The sequence below is a fragment of the Sinohyriopsis cumingii genome, chromosome 2 (genome assembly GCF_028554795.1).
Source record: "Sinohyriopsis cumingii isolate HCF-2022 chromosome 2, ASM2855479v2, whole genome shotgun sequence".
NCBI lineage: Eukaryota > Metazoa > Mollusca > Bivalvia > Unionida > Unionidae > Sinohyriopsis > Sinohyriopsis cumingii.
In genome coordinates, this window is record NC_142962.1 from 46529696 (window position 1) to 46557510 (window position 27815).

Below are 27815 nucleotides of genomic sequence, written 5' to 3' on the forward strand. Positions count from 1 at the left end.
ATGACACAGTGAAACCTGGCCAATGTTGTTAGTTTCAGTTTCTTGAATTTGAAACATGTACATTCAAGTCAAGTTTGGACGACACCAGGAAGACGGCCATCATCGACAGAGAGCTCACCACATTAAATATCAGCATAGCTGCCCTCTAGGAAACCAGGCTTGCCTCCAGCGACTCCCTCAGAGCGGAAAACTACACCTTCTTCTGGAAGGGTCGAAAACCTGAGAAGCACCGAGAGCACGGGATGGGCTTCGTCATAAAAAAACACCCTATTGACCTCAGTTGAGGATCCCTCTGGGGGCACTGATCGTCTCTTGTCCACCCGCCTTGCCACTGCTGCAGGTCCTGTCAACATCCTCAGTGTCTACGCCCCCACCCTAACGTCTTCAGAAGACACAAAGGATCAATTCTAAGGGCAGCTGGACGAACAGATCAAAGGATGCCCTAAAGGCGAGCCAATATTCCTCCTCGGCCACTTTAATGCCAGATTAGGTGCGGAACATGAGTCATGGCCTACTAGCTACGGACATCATGTCACTGGAAAGACCAACGAAAACGGCCAGAGACTGCTGGAGCAGTGCACCTACCATAACCTGTGCGTTACAAACACCTTCTTCAAGTGTAATCCACAACACAAAATGTCATGGAAACACCCCATGTCTCATCGCTGGCACCAGCTAGACTTGGTCATCACCAGGCGCTCTGCCCTGAACAGCGTCCTCTCCACCAAAAGTTACCAAAGTGCCGATTGCGACTCCGACCAAGCCCTCGTGTGCAGCAGGGTGCGTCTACAGCCACACACACTACACCGCTAAAAACCAAAAGGTCGCTCTCGCATCAACACTGCGCAGATGTCGGTCCCCTTCAAGGTGGAGGAGTACGTGTCCGCCCTGGACCAGGCTCTCCAGGACCTGCCAGAGCACGATGCCATAGCCAAGTGGAACGCCCTGAAGGGTGCCATCTACAGCACAGCCATGTCGACGTTTGGCAAGAAGGAACGGCCCAAGTCAGGACTGGTTCAGTGCACACCTTTCAAGGATGGAATCAATAATCGAGGACAAACGAACAACCTTCATAGCTTATAAAAATGCCCCAATGAACGGACGCTTGCTGCCCTCAAAGTTCCCAAAGCATCACCCAACGCATCGCTAGACAGTGCACGAACGAGTACTGGCAGCAACTGTGTGAAGGAATCCAGCGCAGCGTCGAGTCTGGAAACATCCAAGGTATTACAGTGGCATCAAGAAGGCTTTATGCCCTACAGTGAAAGGGGTTGCCCCCCTGAAATCTCTGACGGGAGAGAAGATCACAGACCGTGAGCAAGAGCTGGCCAGATGGGTGGAGCACTACTCAGAGCTATAATCCTGAGAAACGTCAGTCACCGATGCGACCCTTAGCAGCATACAGAAACTGCCCACCATGGAGGAGCTTGACAAAGTGCCCACCTTAGAGGAACTCAGCAAAGACATCGATTCCCTCCCAAACGATAAAGCACCAGGTAACGACAGCATCCCGCCGGAAGCTATCAAACGTGGAAAACCGACAATGCTTCAGCCGCTGAATGAGCTACTCTGCATCTGCTGGGAGGAAAGAGCAGTCCCCAAAGACATGTGCGATGCCACCATTGTGACTTTTTTTTACTAAAACAAGGGCGAGCGCAGTGACTGACAATTACAGAGGGATCACGCTCCTGAGCATCGTTGGCAAAGTGTACGTCCTCATCATCCTCAACAGGCCGCATCTGCTAGTGGACCGTGTGTACCCGGAATCCCAGTGCGGATTCAGAGCAGGTAGGTCGACAACAGACATGATCTTCTCCCTCCGACAACTCAAAGAAAAGAACAGAGAACAAGGTCAGCCACTCTACACGATGTTCCTCGACCTCACTAAGGCCTTCGACCTTGTCAGCAGGAAGGGCCTATTAGAACTTCTCAGTATGATCGGCTGCCCCACAAAACTTCTCAGCATGACAATCTCTTTCCATGCCGATATCCTGTAAGATGGATCCTCCTCAGACCCCTTCCCCATCAACAGCGGCGTGAAGCAGGGCTGCGTGCTGTCGCCAGCCCTTTTCGGGATCATCTGCTTGCTCCTTTCCTACGCCTTCGACTCGTCCACTGATGGCGTATATCTGCACACCAGGTCCGACGGAAGGCTGTTCAACCTGGCACAACTGTGCTCAAAGACCAAAGTGAGGTCAGTGTTCATCACGGAGATGCTCTTTGCGGATGATGCAGCTCTTGTGACCCACACCGAGGATGCCCTCTAGAGACTGGGAGACCGTTTCGCTGATGCCTGAAAGCAGTTTGAGCTCACCATCAGTCTGAACAAGACAAATGTCATCGTGCAAGATGCCACCATTGCCCTTCCATCAAAATCAACCGTGTCACCCTGGAAGCAGTCAACAACTTTACTTACCTGGAGTCAACCATCAGCAACACTCTCGTTCAGTGTGGAGCTGGACAAAAGGCTTGGAAAGGCAAACACCATCATGGCACGGCTAATGAAGAGGGTGTGGGAAAACAACCCGCTGACAGAGCACACCAAGGTCCAAGTCTACCAGGACTGCATTCTCAGCACCCTCCTATATGGAAGTGAGACTTGGAGCACCTATATGAGGCAAGAGCATCGGCTCAACTCCTTCCATATACAGTGCATAAAACGCATCCTGAAAATCAGCTGGCAAGACCGCATCCAACACAGTGAGATTCTGCAGCATGCAAGTATCCCCAGCATGTACTCCCTGCTGAGAAAATGCCGCCTTCGATGGCTGGGACATGTCCGACGCATGGAGGATGGGAGGCTGCCAAAGGACATTCTAAATGGACAGCTGGCCACTGGCAATAGAAGAGTCGGCCACCCCTCACTCAGTTTCAAGGATGTGTGCAAGAGGTACATGAAGGCATGCGACATTTCACCTGATGGCTGAGAAGTGCAGGCTGAGGATCGAGGTACCTGTAGACTGACGGTCCGCAAGGGCATAGCAGTTGCTGATGTGAGGAGAGTCCAGCTGGTGGCAGAGAAACATGAGAGAAAGAAGAGCGTGGCAGAAACTATAGCAACTCAGACTTCCCAGTACGTCTGTACCAACCAACTGAAATAGGGACTGTCACTCGTGCATATGCCTGCACAGCCACAGCAGATGATGCCAAAACCCCAGAGACAGACCACACTCCAAAGGCGCTACTCGAATAGTCTCTCGAGAGTGAGCCGCCAATGATGATGACATTCAAGTCAGCATAAAGCATAAATCATACTTTAGTACTCATTAACATACAAAGTCATGGAAACAAATTTATTTAATTTGATTAAGTATTTGAAAATTCATATTTCTAATATTATCAGATATATATTTATGCCTTTTAAGTAATTCAAAGCAGAAAATTATTTATTACTCAGGTGAATTGGAATAGAAAATTAGCATGATGGAGAGGAAACTATTGATACATGGTCATTTTGATATTCATAAATATGTGCATCTAGCAAGTCAAACCTAGAAACAGACAAAAATATGTGCAAGTATAAAGCAGTTTTTACTGAAAAATTGATAATGTTAATGGATTTTGTTTTTGCTTAAAAAAATGGACCACATTGTACCTGACCATACTAACAACTTACAAAAATGGTACATGTCTCTGTAATAAAGGTCAATCATGTGACTGACCTTGACCTTTATTCTGCTTAAATTGTCAATCTGATGACAGCGGATTTCATGGCAGACTGGAGCAAAAAACAAATAGTCCATCTGGACATTAGATATTTAGGTACATTTTACTAAATTTAATTGACAATGTGTATTTTTTTAATCATATTAATAGAAACAATAGAAACCATGTGAAAAAAAAATTTTTACTGATGATCAATCATGAATAGAGCAAAGCAATCCGATCTGCTGGTTAAGATGAGATGGGAAGTAACTTGCATATCATCTGCTACTAAGTCCAGTTAAAAAGTTGGTTACATAAATATCCTTACTAATGGCTTATATTTATTCATGTGTACCTGCAGTTGTCATCAAGTCATTCACTACATTTTGTATTCATGTATGATGAAACATAGGACCATTTGGTAATGGACTGGTGGACAGGACCAGTAACATTTGCAGCTTACTAGTCCATATGGGCTTGCAGGGCTTTTGGCAAGTTTTCATACTTTTGCCATCCTCTGGGGTTAGGTATTGCCTAGGAAAGAATAGTCAACAGGCAGTGAGGCTGTACAGAGGTACATGATTTTACGTGTGGACACTGCCACTGGAGGTAGCATAATAACTCTCCCCAACATCATTTAGGTGACCTAAAAACTTACCTCATAAAGATGGTTAATCTGATTAAGGGTCAGGGCATCCAGTACAGGTAAGCAATCTTCCATGTTAACAGTGCCTAATACTATCCATCCTCAACCCAGCCAAGAATCTGTGAATGTAGTTAATATTGGTAATTTTGGCCATGTGTATGACAACTCCAATTAACTGACTATAATGTGTGACAGTAATAATGAAGATCATGAATGAAAATAAATGTAGGTAATAGATTCTTATCGATTCTTGGAGTTATGTCCATAGTCTTTGCTCTTCAAATAAAATGAAAACAAATCAATAAATAAAAACACCCGTAAAATTGTTTGTTTTCAGTCTTCGAGAGTCGATGTATTGCAAATATTGTAAAATCTGTCATACATAACCTTGAGAAGATCAGAAGGAAATGTGAAATAAAAACGAAAAGATGTAAAAATAGCTTGTTTTTATTTCAACTGCTTCATCGATTTACTGACCTGCGACCTCGTAAAAGATCGCAAAATAAAACAACAAAGCATAAAGGTGAGACAACATTCCCACTTTACTTAAGTAATTACATAGCAATTCAAACATGATTACAAATGGATGAAATTAGGAAAGTTAAAAAACCACAATAATTAGAACTACCTCACTGAGATTCAACATTTCTCATGGATAAGACAAAGGGGGCTAAAACAAAAATATAGTAACCACTGCGAGCATGCCACTGTACAGGAAACCTACCATATTTATGATAAACTGCAAACTGCAGAAAGGTCTGGCATTGCATAATGCAACAACATATTTGGGTCTATGCAGTTTACTAGGTGTAATCAGTGGCAAAAACAACACTGAAACTGATCTTCCAGCATATTAGGCAATGGCAGATCAGGAATTTTGTTGTTTGTAGTTGGACTTGAATTCAGTTAAGTATATACTGTGCAATGTTTTGAGTAGTAAAACAGGGGATAACTCAGACTGTTTTCACTGTATATCAGCTATAATTTCCTGTCACTGCTGATACAATCTGGGCAGAACATGACTTTAATCATTCAATAAATTGTTTCCTAATGATTTAATTTTAAAAGTGCCTTCGATATTCCCTGTGAAAGATTTGAATCTTTTCCCAAACTGGAGGAAACTTCCAGATTCGTTTTCTAGGAATAACAAAACTCAAGAAAGCTTGATTTATATAGTAAAAGTTGAAGTGTTGTTGTCATTGCTGCAATGAAGTGACGACTGTAATTTGAGTAGACCAGGGCCTGCACAGCAAGCCTATCACCAAAACACTGCTGTAAAACTTGTGACCTTAAACCCAAGGTAAAAATGTTGAGCAAACAAAAGAGAATTGCCTCAGTTTTATAATAATTCACCAAAAGTATGAAGAAAATCCATTATGGGGTTAAGGAACTAAGCACATTTTCCCCCAAGTCAAACCTAGAAACAGACAAAAATATGTGCATGTATAAAGCAGTTTTTACTAAAATATTGATAATGTTAATGGATTTTGTTTTTGCTGTAAAAATGGACCACATTGTACCTAACCATATTAATAACTTACAAAAATGGTACATGTCTCTGTAATAAATGTCAATCATGTGACTGACCTTGACCTTTAATCTGCCCATGTGCTTAAGCTTGTGGTTCCCAATCCCTAAGTTAACTTCGGTCTCAAAGCATCAACTGTCTCTATCTACATTATCATTTATACACATATGCTGAATTAAGCACCAACCCATTGGACTTAGATGAGTGGGTGCATAGCGGTGATGGCATCCAAGACAATACTAAAATCCTAACCAATGTCTACATTTTTCAACCAAATAAGTAGGCTCGTTTTAGGTTGATGTAGTCATTAAGAACTTTGCAACAGAAAAAAGATGCAGTATGTACCAGTCTATAAAACACTTTTACAGTTTCATCAATAATAATTTCAAATTAATCTATCAATGATAAATCTTACACTTGTGCTCTTGTTTATAATAAGTACCTTTATTTCAGTTCAATGTGATTATACTGAGAAAGAAAAACACTCCCTAAATGGATACAGTTTACATGTTTACACAAAGCATGACTTTAGGATACTTGCTACAACACAAATATACGGAGACAAGTACGCATTTTTACAAAGTCTTTGTAATAAAACAATTAGTCTTGTTAACATTGCTTCATGTGGTACAGCTTACTTGAAGTTATTAGTTCATAAGACCAGAAATGAACTACTACTTTATCTACAAATATTGTGTAATATTTATAAACAATTCTTAAAATACAGTTCTCTTATTTATTACTTGAGAATTGTTTTCAGAATTGTGCTTATAGCTATTTATAATTATAAGAACTGAAGTTCATATTTTAAAAGATAAGTGAAGTCTAGATGCTTGCATATGGATTGCAGACTATGCATGAACTGCATTTGTTTCATTACAGCCATTCTTGCAGCATGTATTAAATTTCCAAGCTTGATGAATTTAGGAAGATATGAAGATGAATAAAATACAGAAGAAATGAACATAAAAATATACAATGAGGAAATGTAAAATTTCAGTACAATCTGAAAAAGCATGAAACACTGATTATGTAAAGATAAAATTGATAAAAGACAGGATTTCTTGTATCTAGCACAAAGAAGGTAGATCTACATCTAAAAGTTTTTTCTCTCCAAGTTAACAGCAGTCTCAACTTGGATTTTCCAGCCAATGAAAATACAATGACTTGGTCACAGTAAGGTCATAAAAGAACTAAAAAGTTAATTTAACATGTGCATATTATAACTGATGATGTATTTGCTTCACAGTTGGCAGTAGATACAGAACAAAAGGCTTTTGTAGTTGCTTTAAAGTTGCCATTATTTAGGGAGCAGAAAACTTAATGTGCTTTTTTGAGTCATCATTAGTTATGGAGAAAAAGGCTGATGTACTTTTTTGAGTCACCATTAGTTATGGAACAAAAGGTTGAGGTACTTTTTTGCCACCATTAGTTGTGGAACAAAAGGCTGATGTACTTTTTTCAGTCACCATTAGCTATGGTAAAATGGTTGATGGAGTAGGCAGCTCATTTTTAATGTTTTTTTTTCACATAAGAAAACACAGTTCATACAGAACTGTTTTACATAATAGTAACAAAATAATACTCTAAATACATGAGGTAAATAAAAATGAACATTTTTTAAAAAGTTGGTAATGATCAATGAGTCTAATGTGATAAAGATGACAATGACAACTCAAACAAACAACATAAGATACCATGGCAAAATACATTCTTGATTATAGTACAAGTTGGAAGAAAAGGAGAGACTGAATACTATGACACAAAAGATCGTAAGTGTCCACATGAAGAACCTGACATCAAAAAGTGGGCATGAATCAGCTGACTGGTAATGTCCTTCCACTTGAAAAATGGACATCAATCAGCTGACTGGTAATGTCCTTCCACTTGAAAAATGGATATCAATCGAATGATTGGTAATACTTTGATAGCTCCAGAGCAATCCTCACTGGATGACCCATGTATATTTTTCACACAGCATGCATAATATCAAGGACAATAAAAAGTTTAAGAGATGACATTTCTGTGATTAGTCTAAGGAAGTCTACTGTTCTGTTGATTATGTTTATCATTCACTTCATGTGATACTTGTGACCAGCCTAAGGAAGTCTACTGTGCTGTAGAGGATGCTGGTTGGTCATTCACTGCCTGTAATACAGAATAATTATAAGCTAAGTAAGTGTACTATATATTCTTCACATCATGAACATGAAAGTTCTCTTATGTTATAACATGTATGAAAACATTCATCACTGGGATGGAGGATAAAGAGTGTTGGAAGATTTTTATAAAAAAAAAACAAATGTTACAACAACCATCACCTTTTGATAGTGGGTCGGTGGTTCTTCCCTGGGTTTTTCAGGGTTCTTCCTCCACCATTAATACTGGCCGCCATGTATAGCCTATCGTGTGCTGAAAAATGGCGTTAAACACTACAACAACAACAACCTTTTGATAAGTTGGACAAGAACATCTCAGACTATTTGGATTCTTCAACTTTATATGTTTATGACTGCAGCCATGCCCATTCCTTGCTGTACCATTATTTCATTGTGAAAAAGCTTTTAAAGAGAAATAAAACACTACATCTTCACACTAGCAATCTAACAATTTCGCTTGTCTCCCGTAATGTATTTTCTTAGCATTTAAATAAAAAGATTTATGCTAAGGAACCGAAAGGAGTTGACAAAAATACAAACCACAGTTACTGTATTCATTATTCCAGCTCAAAGATCAGCACAGTGTTCTGTTTCTTAATACAATGGTTTCATAGAACACGCTGTCTCATTCATAGTTATGGACTTGAACAAAAACCTGAACAATGGCAGAAAAACTTGAACACTTAGTTCATGTGCTGGCAGTTGATGACAACAAGCTAGTCATGTCTCACATATTCCTATGAAAAAGGTGAGATGAAAATGACATTAGTTCCCAACATACCTGCATATCTAACTTGTTAACTGGCACTGCCTCCACCAGTCCATCTATGTTTCCTGAAATTACCTATAAAAAAACACACCAGAGGTCAGGATACTTAAATTTGTATTGACTGTCATTTACTGGTGCCAATCTAGAAATTGCCACAATTTGTAAATTAAAGGAGATTTTGTATGCAGTTTAGCAGGAAATAAAAATGTAAGGTTTATAATTTTAAAAAATGCAACCAAACTTGCCAGAGGACTATCAGGACAAGTTTTAATACAAGATAAATGTAGTTTACAAGATTATTTTTTCTTAATCAATAACACCATCATATATCATAAAATTCATATGCAAACTTACAGCCAGATCTGCATTCATTCAATACAATCATCAAAATAATTTAAAACTGTTATGCATGTGAGCAGTGGGGTTTTACTTACTAATGTCCCACCTTGTTTAAGAATTTTTATGACATTAATTATTTGTATGGATTGTGATTCCAGCTCATTTAATTGGCTGACCTATTTTACTGATTATTTTCTATTGGAGATATACTTAATTCACATTTAAAAACTTTCTTAGCAGTGAGTATTCTAGAATTAGTCATTGTGAAAGATGGTAAAGACATTAAAAACAATATTCCATTATTTGCAGATCTCACCCATTGAAGCCCACAAACATATTCTTCCAGTGAATTCTTAGTGAGTGAAACTGTTGTTGCATACCTTTTCATGGCAAGCTACCTATCTTGATTAATAGCTGTCTTTGGTACTGATGCCATGAACTAATAGCCCATCATACAGATTATGAATTTGCTATGCAGTAGTTTAACTACTGAGCAAATTCCACAATACACAAGTATGTATGATAAGAGAGAGTTAGAACCTTGATCAATTATAAATACTATTTTCATAATATATACATGAAAGAAATATTGGCAACTCCACTGACTGAGACTTTCATTTTCATAAAATCTGCCAACTAATTGATATTAAAATAGATATTACCTACCTGGAACAAATGCCTTTTTTGAATATATTCACAGATGAAAAGTTACTTTTTTTTGTGAATTATGTTTCTCTGAGAATACCTGGTCTCTCAATTCCTGCCCTCCAAATAGTTGAAAATTTTCTTTCCCATCAATATACTGTCTGAACATTGTGAAGAAATTCTAAGCAATTACCTCCTTTCCCACTCCTAGGTAAGTAATGACTATTCAACCAGTTGTTAAAGTTTTATAAAAACTGCAAGAAAGAGTGAATCATGGAGGGATTTGCAAAACTTTAATGTAGATCAAAATATTTTACCAATCTGTCTGTAACATTTATCACAGTTAGTGGACGTCTCCCAGCTCCATGACATGTCTTAGTCAGTTTCCAGGTCTAGAAAAAAAATAAAGAATTTTCAATTGGTATATTGCTACAAATTATTTGAAGAAAGAAAGAAGGAATAGAGCCTTGATTATACCAAATTTGATTATTGTATTGTCTCTAATTTTACAACACCATTAACCCCCAAAAATTACAATTAAAGGTTTGTCATCCAACTTAACATATTAAAAACTTTTCCTTTCCTAAATTCTACAAAGGATAGGTATCTAAGAAAAAGATAAATAATATTTTAACTTGTAATTATTTGTATATCTGAAACAAGTGTACAGCAGAAACATGTCTCACTGCCCAGCAGAACCAATTTTTGCGCTTGCTGTCAGGTATTTAGCATAACCAGGAACAGTATCTCATCTGCATCCAGGTGTTCAGCAGAACAAGCTGTCTCACCTGTATCAGTATAACCCCTCTATCTGTATGGAGCATTTCTTTTTCCCTAGATAATGACTCAACCAGGACAATGTATTGGACTCAAATATCACCTGATATTGGGAGTACCCATGAAAGTATTTGCCTACCATAAGACAAAGGTCAGGTGATTGCTACTTACTTGCAGAGGTATGGTACCACAACCAAAGTGTTGGTCATTCTCAAGATTGTATTTCCCTGGATATCTTCTATCCATGGATAGAAGGCATCAAGACTGACTTTTATTTCCAAAGGGTGATATGAAGACCATTCTCTTGAAGAATTCGTCGCTACTGACCATCGCAGTTCCAGTCATAAACTGACATTGTAACAGGTCCACATCCACAGTGAGTAGGTTGAGAAGCTGTAAGAACCTTTCTCACTTAACAATGTGTTTATATTTCTGTCTGATGCATGAACTATACTTTAAATGCATTTGGGAGAAAGACACCAAGTTCATATGTAATACGAGTTCCATACGGATGGACAAAATATTGAGACGTGTCATACTTCTCTACATTGATTAGCCACCCTGAACAATGAATAAAGGATGTATGGTTGTTCATGTCCAGAACCAAAAACCATACTAGCCAAATGTTTTTCCAGTGTCTTGTCCAGGAATGCTCATGTTCTCTGTGGAGGATGTCCTGAACTGGGATATGACTTGGTGTAATGTCTTCTTGATGGTACAACTTCAACATCTAGGCTGATACCACCTCCAACCCATTAATGATTGTTTATTCAGTTTGGGAAGGAAGATGCCAGTTGATGCATGTTACGGGTTCCATACCAAGATGGACCAAAATTTTGTGAATAATTGCACACAGCTTGTTTGTACAGCTGGACCAATTGGTCTGCAGTCTGAATGGCATACCAAAAAATGAAATATGCTTTGCTGTCAGGTGCAGCATGGTTAATATGGACTGTTTGTCTGTACTCCACTGATCAACTGCAAATCTTCACATCCAGTTTTCTTAATATTTTTGTGCACATATGAGCTAAAAGATTCAAAGTCCACATGGGCATGGGCATATTTGTTTGTGAGCCAACATTCATCACTAAGGTTTATCCCTAGTGAGATTAATATATATAAAAGCCATTTCTACTTGGTAACTTATTGACAACAAAGCCATGAGTCACAATGATCATATGAGATTCCGAGGCTTGATTGGAATCACATGTACTTTCTACTATATATCAGATATAGTAGGTTCTGGAGCTATTTCTGCATCAGCATGTGGGTTTGGGGTGAGAGGGCATCTTGAGATCACCTTTAAGACTAATTGGTGGAGGTAGAACCCAGGAAAACCCTGGTAACAGCCACTGACCCACAGGACCAATGAATGAAATAAACAGAACAAACCCATCCAGAAATAAAAAAAAGTACTGAGACAAAAGTCAATGGCTTAATTCACCTCCAACATAAAGAGAGTAACTTGATAAACAAGGGGTTTACTGGCTGAACTACAGGGAATAGATGACAGCTTGCTGTGTTTTAATAACTGTGATAATGTTAGTCCTTAAACTAACAAAAAGCAAGAAACACCACCAACATTTTATGATGAAAACCAAATCTGGAAAACAATATTCTCTTATTCAAGAGAAACACCTCATTTACCACATGCATTAATGAACTCCAAGGAAAATAACATACTTCACTGCTCCAGTGAAATGCTTTAAGGATTCTCATTACACTGAGCAGTTTTGCCAATGACAAAGAAACAACACCAATTGTTGAACTGATAATGAACACGCTTGTCTGCTCCCTTTAAAGAAGGAATGGTTAATCATAATAGGGATTCATATGACTTTGGCACTGCAATGGTGATTAATGACATGTACTTTAGTCTGGTTGATGATTTGTAGCATACAATGCTACTGTATGATGTGTGGAGATTACAAAACAGGTGGCCAGACTTAACTTTGTTTTCATTAAGAATCAGTGGAAAAAAAATCTGATAGCTTGATGCTTGCCGTCCCTCTAAGTTCAGATTGGGCCCCTCCTGTATTCTAAGTGAGGTATCCATCGAGCTTGTAAAAAATACAATTTGCCTTAGAAAACTTTGATCACACTGATGAAAAGCAGTAATTTATGTTCAAGATATTGAGAGATTAGTGAATTTCAAATATTAACTTTATGTATGCCTCTTACCCTTAAAAAAATTGTCTACTTATCACACCTCTATCGAAAACTGTAAACACTGTGTACAAAGAGAAGCATCTGACTATTGAATGGGGAACAGACTGCATGGGTTACCTATAATAAGTACTCACTTTTAAAACAAACATGTGATTCTACCAGAGGTAGGACAAAATACCATTTGGGATATTTCTGTGCATTACAGAAACCAGCCAGAACCAGTCTAGTGGGTATTAGAACTGTTCCAGCAGTTGTTGCAATGTGCAATGATGCATGGCCAAGTAATAGGATTAAGGCTAAAATGTATACACAACAAACTGTCAATTGATTACTTTATTGTTGTAAACTAGATAATTTAGGTCAAATGTTGGACTTTTTGAGGCATTTTAAGTAATAAAAGGTTCAAATATGGTCCATGGTAGCTTTTGACTCTTTGATTAAAAATTGGCTGTCCTTTGGCAGATACAAGTTAAAAAGGAAAGACCAACTAAAATATGATTTGGGCTGAAACACTTGAGTTAGCATTTTGATTTATGATCTTTCTTAACTGCTACTGTATTGTTCAAGATGTTTAAAGATAAAGTTTAATGAATAGCTAAAGTGCTGTCTTTTGTCCATGTTTAAACAACTGTAATGCAACACTGGTAAACGTATTAAGTGGTACCTATGAATAACAACAAAAGTGTAAAGAGAAACAGTATAAAAACATTGCTTTACATGAAAAATTTTGAGACATGAATAAACATACATGTCAATTTAATATGATTTTCATTTTATCTCTTCATATCTGAAGTACAGCAATTGCAATGCTGTGTTACAAATAGTAGTATAGAAAAATAGGGCAATTTAGGCACATGGAAACTGGAGTTGGGGCTTGTGATTTTTTAAAGAAAAAAAGCTCTGGATAGGTGACTAAAAAATATTTGAGCAATGATCACATACCATCCTAACTGTTTAGAATGGATACAGTAAAGGTCAGTGGTGTTTATCTGTTTTTGTGATATAGTAGTTATAGCAGTGTTGCTTAAAACAATCTGCATTTTGCCTTCAGACCTTCTTAAGCTGTTGTGTTTACAATGGATAAAATAAAAGTCAGGGGTGTTTATCCCTGATTTTATAATGTGGTCATTCACAGCACTCAAAAAGCTTATTCTGCTGAAAAATCATGGTCAGTGGTTATATATATCATATCCTCATGGACCAAGACTCAGAATTTAAACACAAAATCCATTTAATATCTATCATGTCATCTTGGACCATGACCCCAGGATTGTAACACAAATTCCTTTATGTATATATTATACCCTCCTAGACCATGAACCCAGGATTGTAACACAAAATCAATTGCATACATATCATGCCATCCTAGACCCTGACCCAAGGGTTGTAACACCAAATCCATTACATATCTATAATACCATCCTAAACCATGACCCAAGGGTTGTAACACAAAATCCATTACATATCTATTATACCATCCTAGACCATGACCCAAGGGTTGTAACACAAAATCCATTACATATTTATTATACCATCCTAGACCATGACCCAAGGGTTGTAATGCAAAATTTATTACATATCTATCATACCATCCTAGACCATGACCCAAGGGTTGTAACACAAAATCCATTACATATCTATTATACCATCCTAGACCATGACCCAAGTGTTGTAACACAAAATCCATTACATATCTATTATACCATCCTAGACCATGACCCAGGGGTTGTAATGCAAAATTTATTACATATCTATCATACCATCCTAGACCATGACCCAAGGGTTGTAACACAAAATCCATTACATATCTATTATACCATCCTAGACCATGACCCAAGGGTTGTAACACAAAATCAATTACATATATATTGTCATAGACTCAGGATTAACCAGCTGTGCACCATAATGGGGTTGGGGTGGATATTTACTACTGCATGTGAATTCTCCATATATTATTAGAAATGTTTCTTTTAAGATATTAATATTACATGTTTAGCTCACTGGACCTTGGGCAGTGCAAGAGCATGTAGTTATAGCAAATTAGTTGCTCTGTGGTTACAGGAATTTTAACGTATAACTTCTCCCTATTTTCGATAATGCGCCACTTCATAGGCATGTTCTCATACTTCCTGCGATCCATGGAGTCAGATTATACTGAATTACTAGTTGGGTAATCCCATATTTATTATACCTGTAGGAAATCTCTGTCAATAAGTTTTAGCTATTACCATGTTGATCATTATATTACATTTGGCTTGTCAAGATGAGACATCTGACATGCAGCACTGTTTCTTGCACAAATTACATGCCTGTTACCTTATTTAATACCAAATGTGTTTCTCCATCATGTGGTTGCTTGATGAGAACATCACAACACGGGTATTAAACATCAAATTTCATGTTGTTTGTGTTTCACAGTAAATTAACTTTTCAACGATCCAGTCAAGTTCTTATGGATGCCATTTTTGTTCATTTGTGACCCATGACCTCAATGGTTTGATATTACAGGTATGTGATTCACACACATTTACACTCAGATGAAGTCACAGTGCACTTATTGCCGAAAGTAATATCCGAAATATACTGACTTTATATAAAAACTGTTAAGATTTATTGAGTAATGCAATTTGTTTTGTGCATAGTTGCAACCTCCCTAACAACCACAATTCTTTTAGTATCATTATACACTGCCATTGGTTTGCCACAGTTTATCCATTCGAGAACTGTTGTTCTGCTACTGAAAACTATATAGACAAATTAGGATCTAGAGTTTTTGTCTCGGAGTTTTGTACAGAGTAAGATATAAGATGGAGAATGCTTTATATACTGGAATATATTGAACCTTATTCATATGTGGTTGCTATCACAAGATTTGCGCTAGACTGAGGTTTGCCAGTTTGCTACATCTGATTCGTTGGTGGATTCGGTCTGCCAATTATGATAGGTTCAGTACTGTCATGTGGTTAAAAACTGAAAGCTATATATTGGAGTGGAAGTCAGTACTTGTCAGGTAACTGAAGAGTGCAGTCAAATTGAAACCATAAGTAACACCTGTTAAGTCCAACACCCCTTTTAGGTAATGACCTATATTAACTGCTAAATAATTATAATAGTATAGGACTGACAAAGTAATAATAATACTCTGATTTATTTGGACATTATTTAGGTGAAAATCTAGTAAAAAAAGCAATACTGTGAACATTTGAACGTCTGTTTTTAACAATATGCAGAGGCAAGAAATCTGGAAAATTACATAGGAAATGTTGGAGTAAGTAAATTATTCTTCCAAATTATTGTGCAGTTATCTCCCACCACATTGGTAACCTGGGTTAAACGAATACAATGCAAATCTTCAACTCTTGTCTGTTGGGGTCACTCTATGATTTCCAATCATTATTTAATTTATTTAACATTGAAACAGACTATTATGTGCCGAGATATTTTACTGAAATGATCCAGGAACAGGACATCATAACTTAACCTCAGTATCTAATTGTTACAATACAAGAGTGCAAGCAATGAGTGTTTCCTTGCTGGAGTATATCTGTCATATTCCTATGAATATTGAATATTGGTTCATACATGGATTTTTTATTCAATGACTGGGCTTTTTGAATATTGGTTCATACATGGAGTTTATATTCAATAACTGGGCTGTTTGAGTATTGGTTCATACACGGAGTTTATATTCAATAACTGGGCTGTTTGAGTATTGGTTCATACAAGGAGTTTATATTCAATGACTGGGCTGTTTGAATATTAGTTCATACATGGAGTTTATATTCAATAACTGGGCTGTTTTGAGTATTGGTTCATACATGGAGTTTATATCCAATAACTGGGCTGTTTTGAGTATTGGTTCATACATGGAGTTTATATTCAATGACTGGGCTGTTTGAATATTGGTTCATAAATGGAGTTTATATTCAATAACTGGGCTGTTTGAGTATTGGTTCATACATGGAGTTTATTTTCAATAACTGGGCTGTTTGAGTATTGGTTCATACATGGAGTTTATATTCAATAACTGGGTTGTTTGAGTATTGGTTCATACATGGAGTTTATATTCAATAAATGGGCTGTTTGAATATTGGTTCATACACGGAGTTTATATTCAATAACTGGGTTGTTTGAGTATTGGTTCATACACGGAGTTTATATTCAATAACTGGGCTGTTTGAGTATTGGTTCATACATGGAGTTTATATCCAATAACTGGGCTGTTTTGAATATTGGTTCATACATGGAGTTTATATTCAATGACTGTGCTGTTTGAGTATTGGTTCATACACAAGAGTTTATTTTCAATAACTGGGCTGTTTGAATATTGGTTCATACACGGAGTTTATATTCAATAACTGGGTTGTTTGAGTATTGGTTCATACATGGAGTTTATATCCAATAACTGGGCTGTTTTGAATATTGGTTCATACATGGAGTTTATATCCAATAACTGGGCTGTTTTGAATATTGGTTCATACATGGAGTTTATATTCAATAACTGGGTTGTTTGAGTATTGGTTCATACACGGAGTTTATATTCAATAACTGGGCTGTTTGAATATTGGTTCATACACGGAGTTTATATTCAATAACTGGGTTGTTTGAGTATTGGTTCATACATGGAGTTTATATCCAATAACTGGGCTGTTTTGAATATTGGTTCATACATGGAGTTTATATTCAATAACTGGGCTGTTTGAGTATTGGTTCATACATGGAGTTTATATTCAATAACTGGGCTGTTTGAGTATTGGTTCATACACAAGAGTTTATTTTCAATAACTGGGTTGTTTGAGTATTGGTTCATACACATGGAGTTTATATCCAATAACTGGGCTGTTTGAGTATTGGTTCATACATGGAGTTTATATTCAATGACTGGGCTGTTTGAGCATTGGTTCATACATGGAGTTTATATTCAATAACTGGGCTGTTTGAGTATTGGTTCATACATGGAGTTTATATTCAATGACTGGGCTGTTTGAGTATTGGTTCATACACAAGAGTTTATTTTCAATAACTGGGTTGTTTGAGTATTGGTTCATACATGGAGTTTATATTCAATGACTGGGCTGTTTGAGTATTGGTTCATACACAAGGAGTTTATATCCAATAACTGGGCTGTTTGAGTATTGGTTCATACATGGAGTTTATATTCAATGACTGGGCTGTTTGAGCATTGGTTCATACATGGAGTTTATATTCAATAACTGGGCTGTTTGAGTATTGGTTCATACATGGAGTTTATATTCAATGACTGGGCTGTTTGAATATTAGTTCATACATGGAGTTTATATTCAATAACTGGGTTGTTTGAGTATTGGTTCATACACATGGAGTTTATATCCAATAACTGGGCTGTTTGAGTATTGGTTCATACATGGAGTTTATATTCAATGACTGGGCTGTTTGAGCATTGGTTCATACATGGAGTTTATATTCAATAACTGGGCTGTTTGAGTATTGGTTCATACATGGAGTTTATATTCAATGACTGGGCTGTTTGAATATTAGTTCATACATGGAGTTTATATTCAATAACTGGGCTGTTTGAGTATTGGTTCATACACACAGAGTTTATATTTAATAACTGCGCTGTTTGAGTATTTATTTTCAATAACTGGGCTGTTTGAGTATTGGTTCATACATGGAGTTTATATTCAATAACTGGGCTGTTTTGAGTATTGGTTCATACATGGAGTTTATATTCAATGACTGGGCTGTTTTGAGTATTGGTTCATACATGGAGTTTATATTCAATGACTGGGCTGTTTGAATATTGGTTCATAAATGGAGTTTATATTCAATAACTGGGCTGTTTGAGTATTGGTTCATACATGGAGTTTATTTTCAATAACTGGGCTGTTTGAGTATTGGTTCATACATGGAGTTTATATTCAATAACTGGGCTGTTTGAATATTGGTTCATAAATGGAGTTTATATTCAATAACTGGGCTGTTTGAGTATTGGTTCATACATGGAGTTTATATTCAATGACTGGGCTGTTTGAGTATTGGTTCATACAAGGAGTTTATATTCAATGACTGGGCTGTTTGAATATTAGTTCATACATGGAGTTTATATTCAATAACTGGGCTGTTTTGAATATTGGTTCATACACACAGAGTTTATATTCAATAACTGGGCTGTTTGAGCATTGGTTCATACATGGAGTTTATATTCAATGACTGGGCTGTTTGAGCATTGGTTCATACATGGAGTTTATATTCAATAACTGGGCTGTTTGAGTATTGGTTCATACATGGAGTTTATATTCAATGACTGGGCTATTTTGAATATTGGTTCATACATGGAGTTTATATTCAATAACTGGGCTGTTTGAATATTGGTTCATACACACAGAGTTTATATTTAATAACTGGGCTGTTTGAGTATTGGTTCATACACAAGAGTTTATTTTCAGTAACTGGGCTGTTTTCATATTGGTTCATACATGGAGTTTATATTCAATAACTAGGCTGTTTTCATATTGGTTCATACATGGAGTTTATATTCAATAACTGGACTGTTTGAGTATTGGTTCATACATAGAGTTTATATTCAATAACTGGACTGTTTGAGTATTGGTTCATACATAGAGTTTATATTCAATAACTGGACTGTTTGAGTATTGGTTCATACATAGAGTTTATATTCAATAACTGGGCTGTTTGAGTATTGCTTCATACATGGAGTTTATATCCAATAACTGGGCTGTTTGAATATTGGTTCATAAATGGAGTTTATATTCAATAACTGGACTGTTTGAGTATTGGTTCATACATAGAGTTTATATTCAATAACTGGGCTGTTTGAGTATTGGTTCATAAATGGAGTTTATATTCAATAACTGGACTGTTTGAGTATTGGTTCATACATGGAGTTTATATTCAATAACTGGACTGTTTGAGTATTGGTTCATACGTGGAGTTTATATTCAATAACTGGACTGTTTGAGTATTGGTTCATACATGGAGTTTATATTCAATAACTGGACTGTTTTCATATTGGTTCATACATGGAGTTTATATTCAATAACTGGGCTGTTTGAATATTGGTTCATACACACAGAGTTTATATTTAATAACTGGGCTGTTTGAGTATTGGTTCATACACAAGAGTTTATTTTCAATAACTGGGCTGTTTTCATATTGGTTCATACATGGAGTTTATATTCAATAACTAGGCTGTTTTCATATTGGTTCATACATGGAGTTTATATTCAATAACTGGACTGTTTGAGTATTGGTTCATACATAGAGTTTATATTCAATAACTGGACTGTTTGAGTATTGGTTCATACATAGAGTTTATATTCAATAACTGGGCTGTTTGAGTATTGGTTCATAAATGGAGTTTATATTCAATAACTGGACTGTTTGAGTATTGGTTCATACATGGAGTTTATATTCAATAACTGGACTGTTTGAGTATTGGTTCATACATGGAGTTTATATTCAATAACTGGACTGTTTGAGTATTGGTTCATACATGGAGTTTATATTCAATAACTGGACTGTTTTCATATTGGTTCATACATGGAGTTTATATTCAATAACTGGACTGTTTGAGTATTGGTTCATACATGGAGTTTATATTCAATAACTGGGCTGTTTGAATATTGGTTCATACACACAGAGTTTATATTTAATAACTGGGCTGTTTGAGTATTGGTTCATACACAAGAGTTTATTTTCAATAACTGGGCTGTTTTCATATTGGTTCATACATGGAGTTTATATTCAATAACTAGGCTGTTTTCATATTGGTTCATACGTGGAGTTTATATTCAATAACTGGGCTGTTTTCATATTGGTTCATACATAGAGTTTATATTCAATAACTGGGCTGTTTGAGTATTGGTTCATACATAGAGTTTATATTCAATAACTGGGCTGTTTTCATATTGGTTCATACATGGAGTTTATATTCAATGACTGGGCTATTTTGAATATTGGTTCATACATGGAGTTTATATTCAATAACTGGGCTGTTTGAATATTGGTTCATACACACAGAGTTTATATTTAATAACTGGGCTGTTTGAGTATTGGTTCATACACAAGAGTTTATTTTCAGTAACTGGGCTGTTTTCATATTGGTTCATACATGGAGTTTATATTCAATAACTAGGCTGTTTTCATATTGGTTCATACATGGAGTTTATATTCAATAACTGGACTGTTTGAGTATTGGTTCATACATAGAGTTTATATTCAATAACTGGACTGTTTGAGTATTGGTTCATACATAGAGTTTATATTCAATAACTGGACTGTTTGAGTATTGGTTCATACATAGAGTTTATATTCAATAACTGGGCTGTTTGAGTATTGGTTCATACATGGAGTTTATATCCAATAACTGGGCTGTTTGAATATTGGTTCATAAATGGAGTTTATATTCAATAACTGGACTGTTTGAGTATTGGTTCATACATAGAGTTTATATTCAATAACTGGGCTGTTTGAGTATTGGTTCATAAATGGAGTTTATATTCAATAACTGGACTGTTTGAGTATTGGTTCATACATGGAGTTTATATTCAATAACTGGACTGTTTGAGTATTGGTTCATACATGGAGTTTATATTCAATAACTGGACTGTTTGAGTATTGGTTCATACATGGAGTTTATATTCAATAACTGGACTGTTTTCATATTGGTTCATACATGGAGTTTATATTCAATAACTGGGCTGTTTGAATATTGGTTCATACACACAGAGTTTATATTTAATAACTGGGCTGTTTGAGTATTGGTTCATACACAAGAGTTTATTTTCAATAACTGGGCTGTTTTCATATTGGTTCATACATGGAGTTTATATTCAATAACTAGGCTGTTTTCATATTGGTTCATACATGGAGTTTATATTCAATAACTGGACTGTTTGAGTATTGGTTCATACATAGAGTTTATATTCAATAACTGGACTGTTTGAGTATTGGTTCATACATAGAGTTTATATTCAATAACTGGACTGTTTGAGTATTGGTTCATACATAGAGTTTATATTCAATAACTGGGCTGTTTGAGTATTGGTTCATAAATGGAGTTTATATTCAATAACTGGACTGTTTGAGTATTGGTTCATACATGGAGTTTATATTCAATAACTGGACTGTTTGAGTATTGGTTCATACATAGAGTTTATATTCAATAACTGGGCTGTTTGAGTATTGGTTCATAAATGGAGTTTATATTCAATAACTGGACTGTTTGAGTATTGGTTCATACATGGAGTTTATATTCAATAACTGGACTGTTTGAGTATTGGTTCATACATGGAGTTTATATTCAATAACTGGACTGTTTGAGTATTGGTTCATACATGGAGTTTATATTCAATAACTGGACTGTTTTCATATTGGTTCATACATGGAGTTTATATTCAATAACTGGACTGTTTGAGTATTGGTTCATACATGGAGTTTATATTCAATAACTGGGCTGTTTGAATATTGGTTCATACACACAGAGTTTATATTTAATAACTGGGCTGTTTGAGTATTGGTTCATACACAAGAGTTTATTTTCAATAACTGGGCTGTTTTCATATTGGTTCATACATGGAGTTTATATTCAATAACTAGGCTGTTTTCATATTGGTTCATACGTGGAGTTTATATTCAATAACTGGGCTGTTTTCATATTGGTTCATACATAGAGTTTATATTCAATAACTGGGCTGTTTGAGTATTGGTTCATACATAGAGTTTATATTCAATAACTGGGCTGTTTTCATATTGGTTCATACATAGAGTTTATATTCAATAACTGGGCTGTTTGAGTATTGGTTCATACATAGAGTTTATATTCAATAACTGGGCTGTTTTCATATTGGTTCATACATGGAGTTTATATTCAATAACTGGACTGTTTGAGTATTGGTTCATACATAGAGTTCATATTCAATAACTGGGCTGTTTTTATATTGGTTCATACATAGAGTTTATATTCAATAACTAGGCTGTTTTCATATTGGTTCATACATAGAGTTTATATTCAATAACTGGGCTGTTTTCATATTGGTTCATACATAGAGTTTATATTCAATAACTGGGCTGTTTTCATATTGGTTCATACATAGAGTTTATATTCAATAACTGGGCTGTTTTCATATTGGTTCATACATAGAGTTTATATTCAATAACTGGGCTGTTTTCATATTGGTTCATACATAGAGTTTATATTCAATAACTGGACTGTTTGAGTATTGGTTCATACATGGAGTTTATTTTCAATAACTGGGCTGTTTGAGTATTGGTTCATACATAGAGTTTATATTCAATAACTGGGCTGTTTTCATATTGGTTCATACATAGAGTTTATATTCAATAACTGGGCTGTTTTCATATTGGTTCATACATAGAGTTTATATTCAATAACTGGGCTGTTTTCATATTGGTTCATACATAGAGTTTATATTGAATAACTGGGCTGTTTGAGTATTGGTTCATACATAGAGTTTATATTCAATAACTGGGCTGTTTGAGTATTGGTTCATAAATGGAGTTTATATTCAATAACTGGACTGTTTGAGTATTGGTTCATACATGGAGTTTATATCCAATAACTGGGCTATTTGAATATTGGTTCATACATGGAATTTATATTCAATAACTGGGCTGTTTGAGTATTGGTTCATACATGGAGTTTATATTCAATAACTGGACTGTTTGAGTATTGGTTCATACATGGAGTTTATATTCAATAACTGGGCTGTTTGAGCATTGGTTCATACATGGAGTTTATATTCAATAACTGGACTGTTTGAGTATTGGTTCATACATGGAGTTTATATTCAATGACTGGGCTGTTTGAGTATTGGTTCATACATGGAGTTTATATTCAATAACTGGGCTGTTTGAGTATTGGTTCATACACAAGAGTTTATTTTCAATAACTGGGCTGTTTGAATATTGGTTCATACATAGAGTTTATTTTCAATAACTGGGCTGTTTGAGTATTGGTTCATACACAAGAGTTTATTTTCAATAACTGGGCTGTTTGAATATTGGTTCATACATGGAGTTTATATTCAATAACTGGGCTGTTTTCATATTGGTTCATACATGGAGTTTATATTCAATAACTGGACTGTTTGAGTATTGGTTCATACATAGAGTTTATATTCAATAACTGGACTGTTTGAGTATTGGTTCATACATAGAGTTTATATTCAATAACTGGACTGTTTGAGTATTGGTTCATACATAGAGTTTATATTCAATAACTGGGCTGTTTGAGTATTGGTTCATACATGGAGTTTATATCCAATAACTGGGCTGTTTGAATATTGGTTCATAAATGGAGTTTATATTCAATAACTGGACTGTTTGAGTATTGGTTCATACATAGAGTTTATATTCAATAACTGGGCTGTTTGAGTATTGGTTCATAAATGGAGTTTATATTCAATAACTGGACTGTTTGAGTATTGGTTCATACATGGAGTTTATATTCAATAACTGGACTGTTTGAGTATTGGTTCATACATAGAGTTTATATTCAATAACTGGGCTGTTTGAGTATTGGTTCATAAATGGAGTTTATATTCAATAACTGGACTGTTTGAGTATTGGTTCATACATGGAGTTTATATTCAATAACTGGACTGTTTGAGTATTGGTTCATACATGGAGTTTATATTCAATAACTGGACTGTTTGAGTATTGGTTCATACATGGAGTTTATATTCAATAACTGGACTGTTTTCATATTGGTTCATACATGGAGTTTATATTCAATAACTGGACTGTTTGAGTATTGGTTCATACATGGAGTTTATATTCAATAACTGGGCTGTTTGAATATTGGTTCATACACACAGAGTTTATATTTAATAACTGGGCTGTTTGAGTATTGGTTCATACACAAGAGTTTATTTTCAATAACTGGGCTGTTTTCATATTGGTTCATACATGGAGTTTATATTCAATAACTAGGCTGTTTTCATATTGGTTCATACATGGAGTTTATATTCAATAACTGGGCTGTTTTCATATTGGTTCATACATGGAGTTTATATTCAATAACTGGACTGTTTGAGTATTGGTTCATACATAGAGTTTATATTCAATAACTGGGCTGTTTTCATATTGGTTCATACATAGAGTTTATATTCAATAACTAGGCTGTTTTCATATTGGTTCATACATAGAGTTTATATTCAATAACTGGGCTGTTTTCATATTGGTTCATACATAGAGTTTATATTCAATAACTGGGCTGTTTTCATATTGGTTCATACATAGAGTTTATATTCAATAACTGGGCTGTTTTCATATTGGTTCATACATAGAGTTTATATTCAATAACTGGGCTGTTTTCATATTGGTTCATACATAGAGTTTATATTCAATAACTGGACTGTTTGAGTATTGGTTCATACATGGAGTTTATTTTCAATAACTGGGCTGTTTGAGTATTGGTTCATACATAGAGTTTATATTCAATAACTGGGCTGTTTTCATATTGGTTCATACATAGAGTTTATATTCAATAACTGGGCTGTTTTCATATTGGTTCATACATAGAGTTTATATTCAATAACTGGGCTGTTTTCATATTGGTTCATACATAGAGTTTATATTCAATAACTGGGCTGTTTGAGTATTGGTTCATACATAGAGTTTATATTCAATAACTGGGCTGTTTGAGTATTGGTTCATACATGGAGTTTATATTCAATAACTGGACTGTTTGAGTATTGGTTCATACATGGAGTTTATATCCAATAACTGGGCTATTTGAATATTGGTTCATACATGGAGTTTATATTCAATAACTGGGCTGTTTGAGTATTGGTTCATACATGGAGTTTATATTCAATAACTGGACTGTTTGAGTATTGGTTCATACATGGAGTTTATATTCAATAACTGGGCTGTTTGAGCATTGGTTCATACATGGAGTTTATATTCAATAACTGGACTGTTTGAGTATTGGTTCATACATGGAGTTTATATTCAATGACTGGGCTGTTTGAGTATTGGTTCATACATGGAGTTTATATTCAATAACTGGGCTGTTTGAGTATTGGTTCATACACAAGAGTTTATTTTCAATAACTGGGCTGTTTGAATATTGGTTCATACATAGAGTTTATTTTCAATAACTGGGCTGTTTGAGTATTGGTTCATACACAAGAGTTTATTTTCAATAACTGGGCTGTTTGAATATTGGTTCATACATGGAGTTTATATTCAATAACTGGGCTGTTTGAGTATTGGTTCATACATGGAGTTTATATTCAATAACTGGGCTGTTTTCATATTGGTTCATACATGGAGTTTATATTCAATAACTGGACTGTTTGAGTATTGGTTCATACATAGAGTTTATATTCAATAACTGGACTGTTTGAGTATTGGTTCATACATAGAGTTTATATTCAATAACTGGACTGTTTGAGTATTGGTTCATACATAGAGTTTATATTCAATAACTGGGCTGTTTGAGTATTGGTTCATACATGGAGTTTATATCCAATAACTGGGCTGTTTGAATATTGGTTCATAAATGGAGTTTATATTCAATAACTGGACTGTTTGAGTATTGGTTCATACATAGAGTTTATATTCAATAACTGGGCTGTTTGAGTATTGGTTCATAAATGGAGTTTATATTCAATAACTGGACTGTTTGAGTATTGGTTCATACATGGAGTTTATATTCAATAACTGGACTGTTTGAGTATTGGTTCATACATAGAGTTTATATTCAATAACTGGGCTGTTTGAGTATTGGTTCATAAATGGAGTTTATATTCAATAACTGGACTGTTTGAGTATTGGTTCATACATGGAGTTTATATTCAATAACTGGACTGTTTGAGTATTGGTTCATACATGGAGTTTATATTCAATAACTGGACTGTTTGAGTATTGGTTCATACATGGAGTTTATATTCAATAACTGGACTGTTTTCATATTGGTTCATACATGGAGTTTATATTCAATAACTGGACTGTTTGAGTATTGGTTCATACATGGAGTTTATATTCAATAACTGGGCTGTTTGAATATTGGTTCATACACACAGAGTTTATATTTAATAACTGGGCTGTTTGAGTATTGGTTCATACACAAGAGTTTATTTTCAATAACTGGGCTGTTTTCATATTGGTTCATACATGGAGTTTATATTCAATAACTAGGCTGTTTTCATATTGGTTCATACATGGAGTTTATATTCAATAACTGGGCTGTTTTCATATTGGTTCATACATAGAGTTTATATTCAATAACTGGGCTGTTTGAGTATTGGTTCATACATAGAGTTTATATTCAATAACTGGGCTGTTTTCATATTGGTTCATACATGGAGTTTATATTCAATAACTGGACTGTTTGAGTATTGGTTCATACATAGAGTTTATATTCAATAACTGGGCTGTTTTCATATTGGTTCATACATAGAGTTTATATTCAATAACTGGGATGTTTTCATATTGGTTCATACATAGTTTATATTCAATAACTGGGCTGTTTTCATATTGGTTCATACACAGAGTTTATATTCAATAACTGGGCTGTTTTCATATTGGTTCATACATAGAGTTTATATTCAATAACTGGACTGTTTGAGTATTGGTTCATACATGGAGTTTATTTTCAATAACTGGGCTGTTTGAGTATTGGTTCATACATAGAGTTTATATTCAATAACTGGGCTGTTTTCATATTGGTTCATACATAGAGTTTATATTCAATAACTGGGCTGTTTTCATATTGGTTCATACATAGAGTTTATATTCAATAACTGGGCTGTTTTCATATTGGTTCATACATAGAGTTTATATTCAATAACTGGGCTGTTTGAGTATTGGTTCATACATAGAGTTTATATTCAATAACTGGGCTGTTTGAGTATTGGTTCATACATGGAGTTTATATTCAATAACTGGACTGTTTGAGTATTGGTTCATACATGGAGTTTATATCCAATAACTGGGCTATTTGAATATTGGTTCATACATGGAGTTTATATTCAATAACTGGGCTGTTTGAGTATTGGTTCATACATGGAGTTTATATTCAATAACTGGACTGTTTGAGTATTGGTTCATACATGGAGTTTATATTCAATAACTGGGCTGTTTGAGCATTGGTTCATACATGGAGTT

The 27815-nt window shown here is 35.3% G+C and overlaps 1 protein-coding gene across 4 annotated transcripts in view; it reads right to left on the bottom strand.

Moving 5' to 3' along the window:
- Positions 1-4722: 4722 nt before the first annotated feature.
- LOC149804766 (uncharacterized) overlaps positions 4723-27815 on the bottom strand; it is a 108254-nt gene continuing 85161 nt past the window's right edge. For all 4 annotated transcript variants that reach the window (XM_089944184.1, XM_089944168.1, XM_089944177.1 and 1 more), the window contains exons 15-17: positions 10049-10123; positions 8760-8822; positions 4723-7967 (exon numbers count right to left, since the gene is read on the bottom strand). In XM_089944184.1, coding sequence (XP_089800310.1) covers positions 7929-7967; positions 8760-8822; positions 10049-10123 — 177 coding nt within the window. In that variant the 3' untranslated portion in view covers positions 4723-7928. The remainder of the gene's footprint in view (positions 7968-8759; positions 8823-10048; positions 10124-27815) is intronic.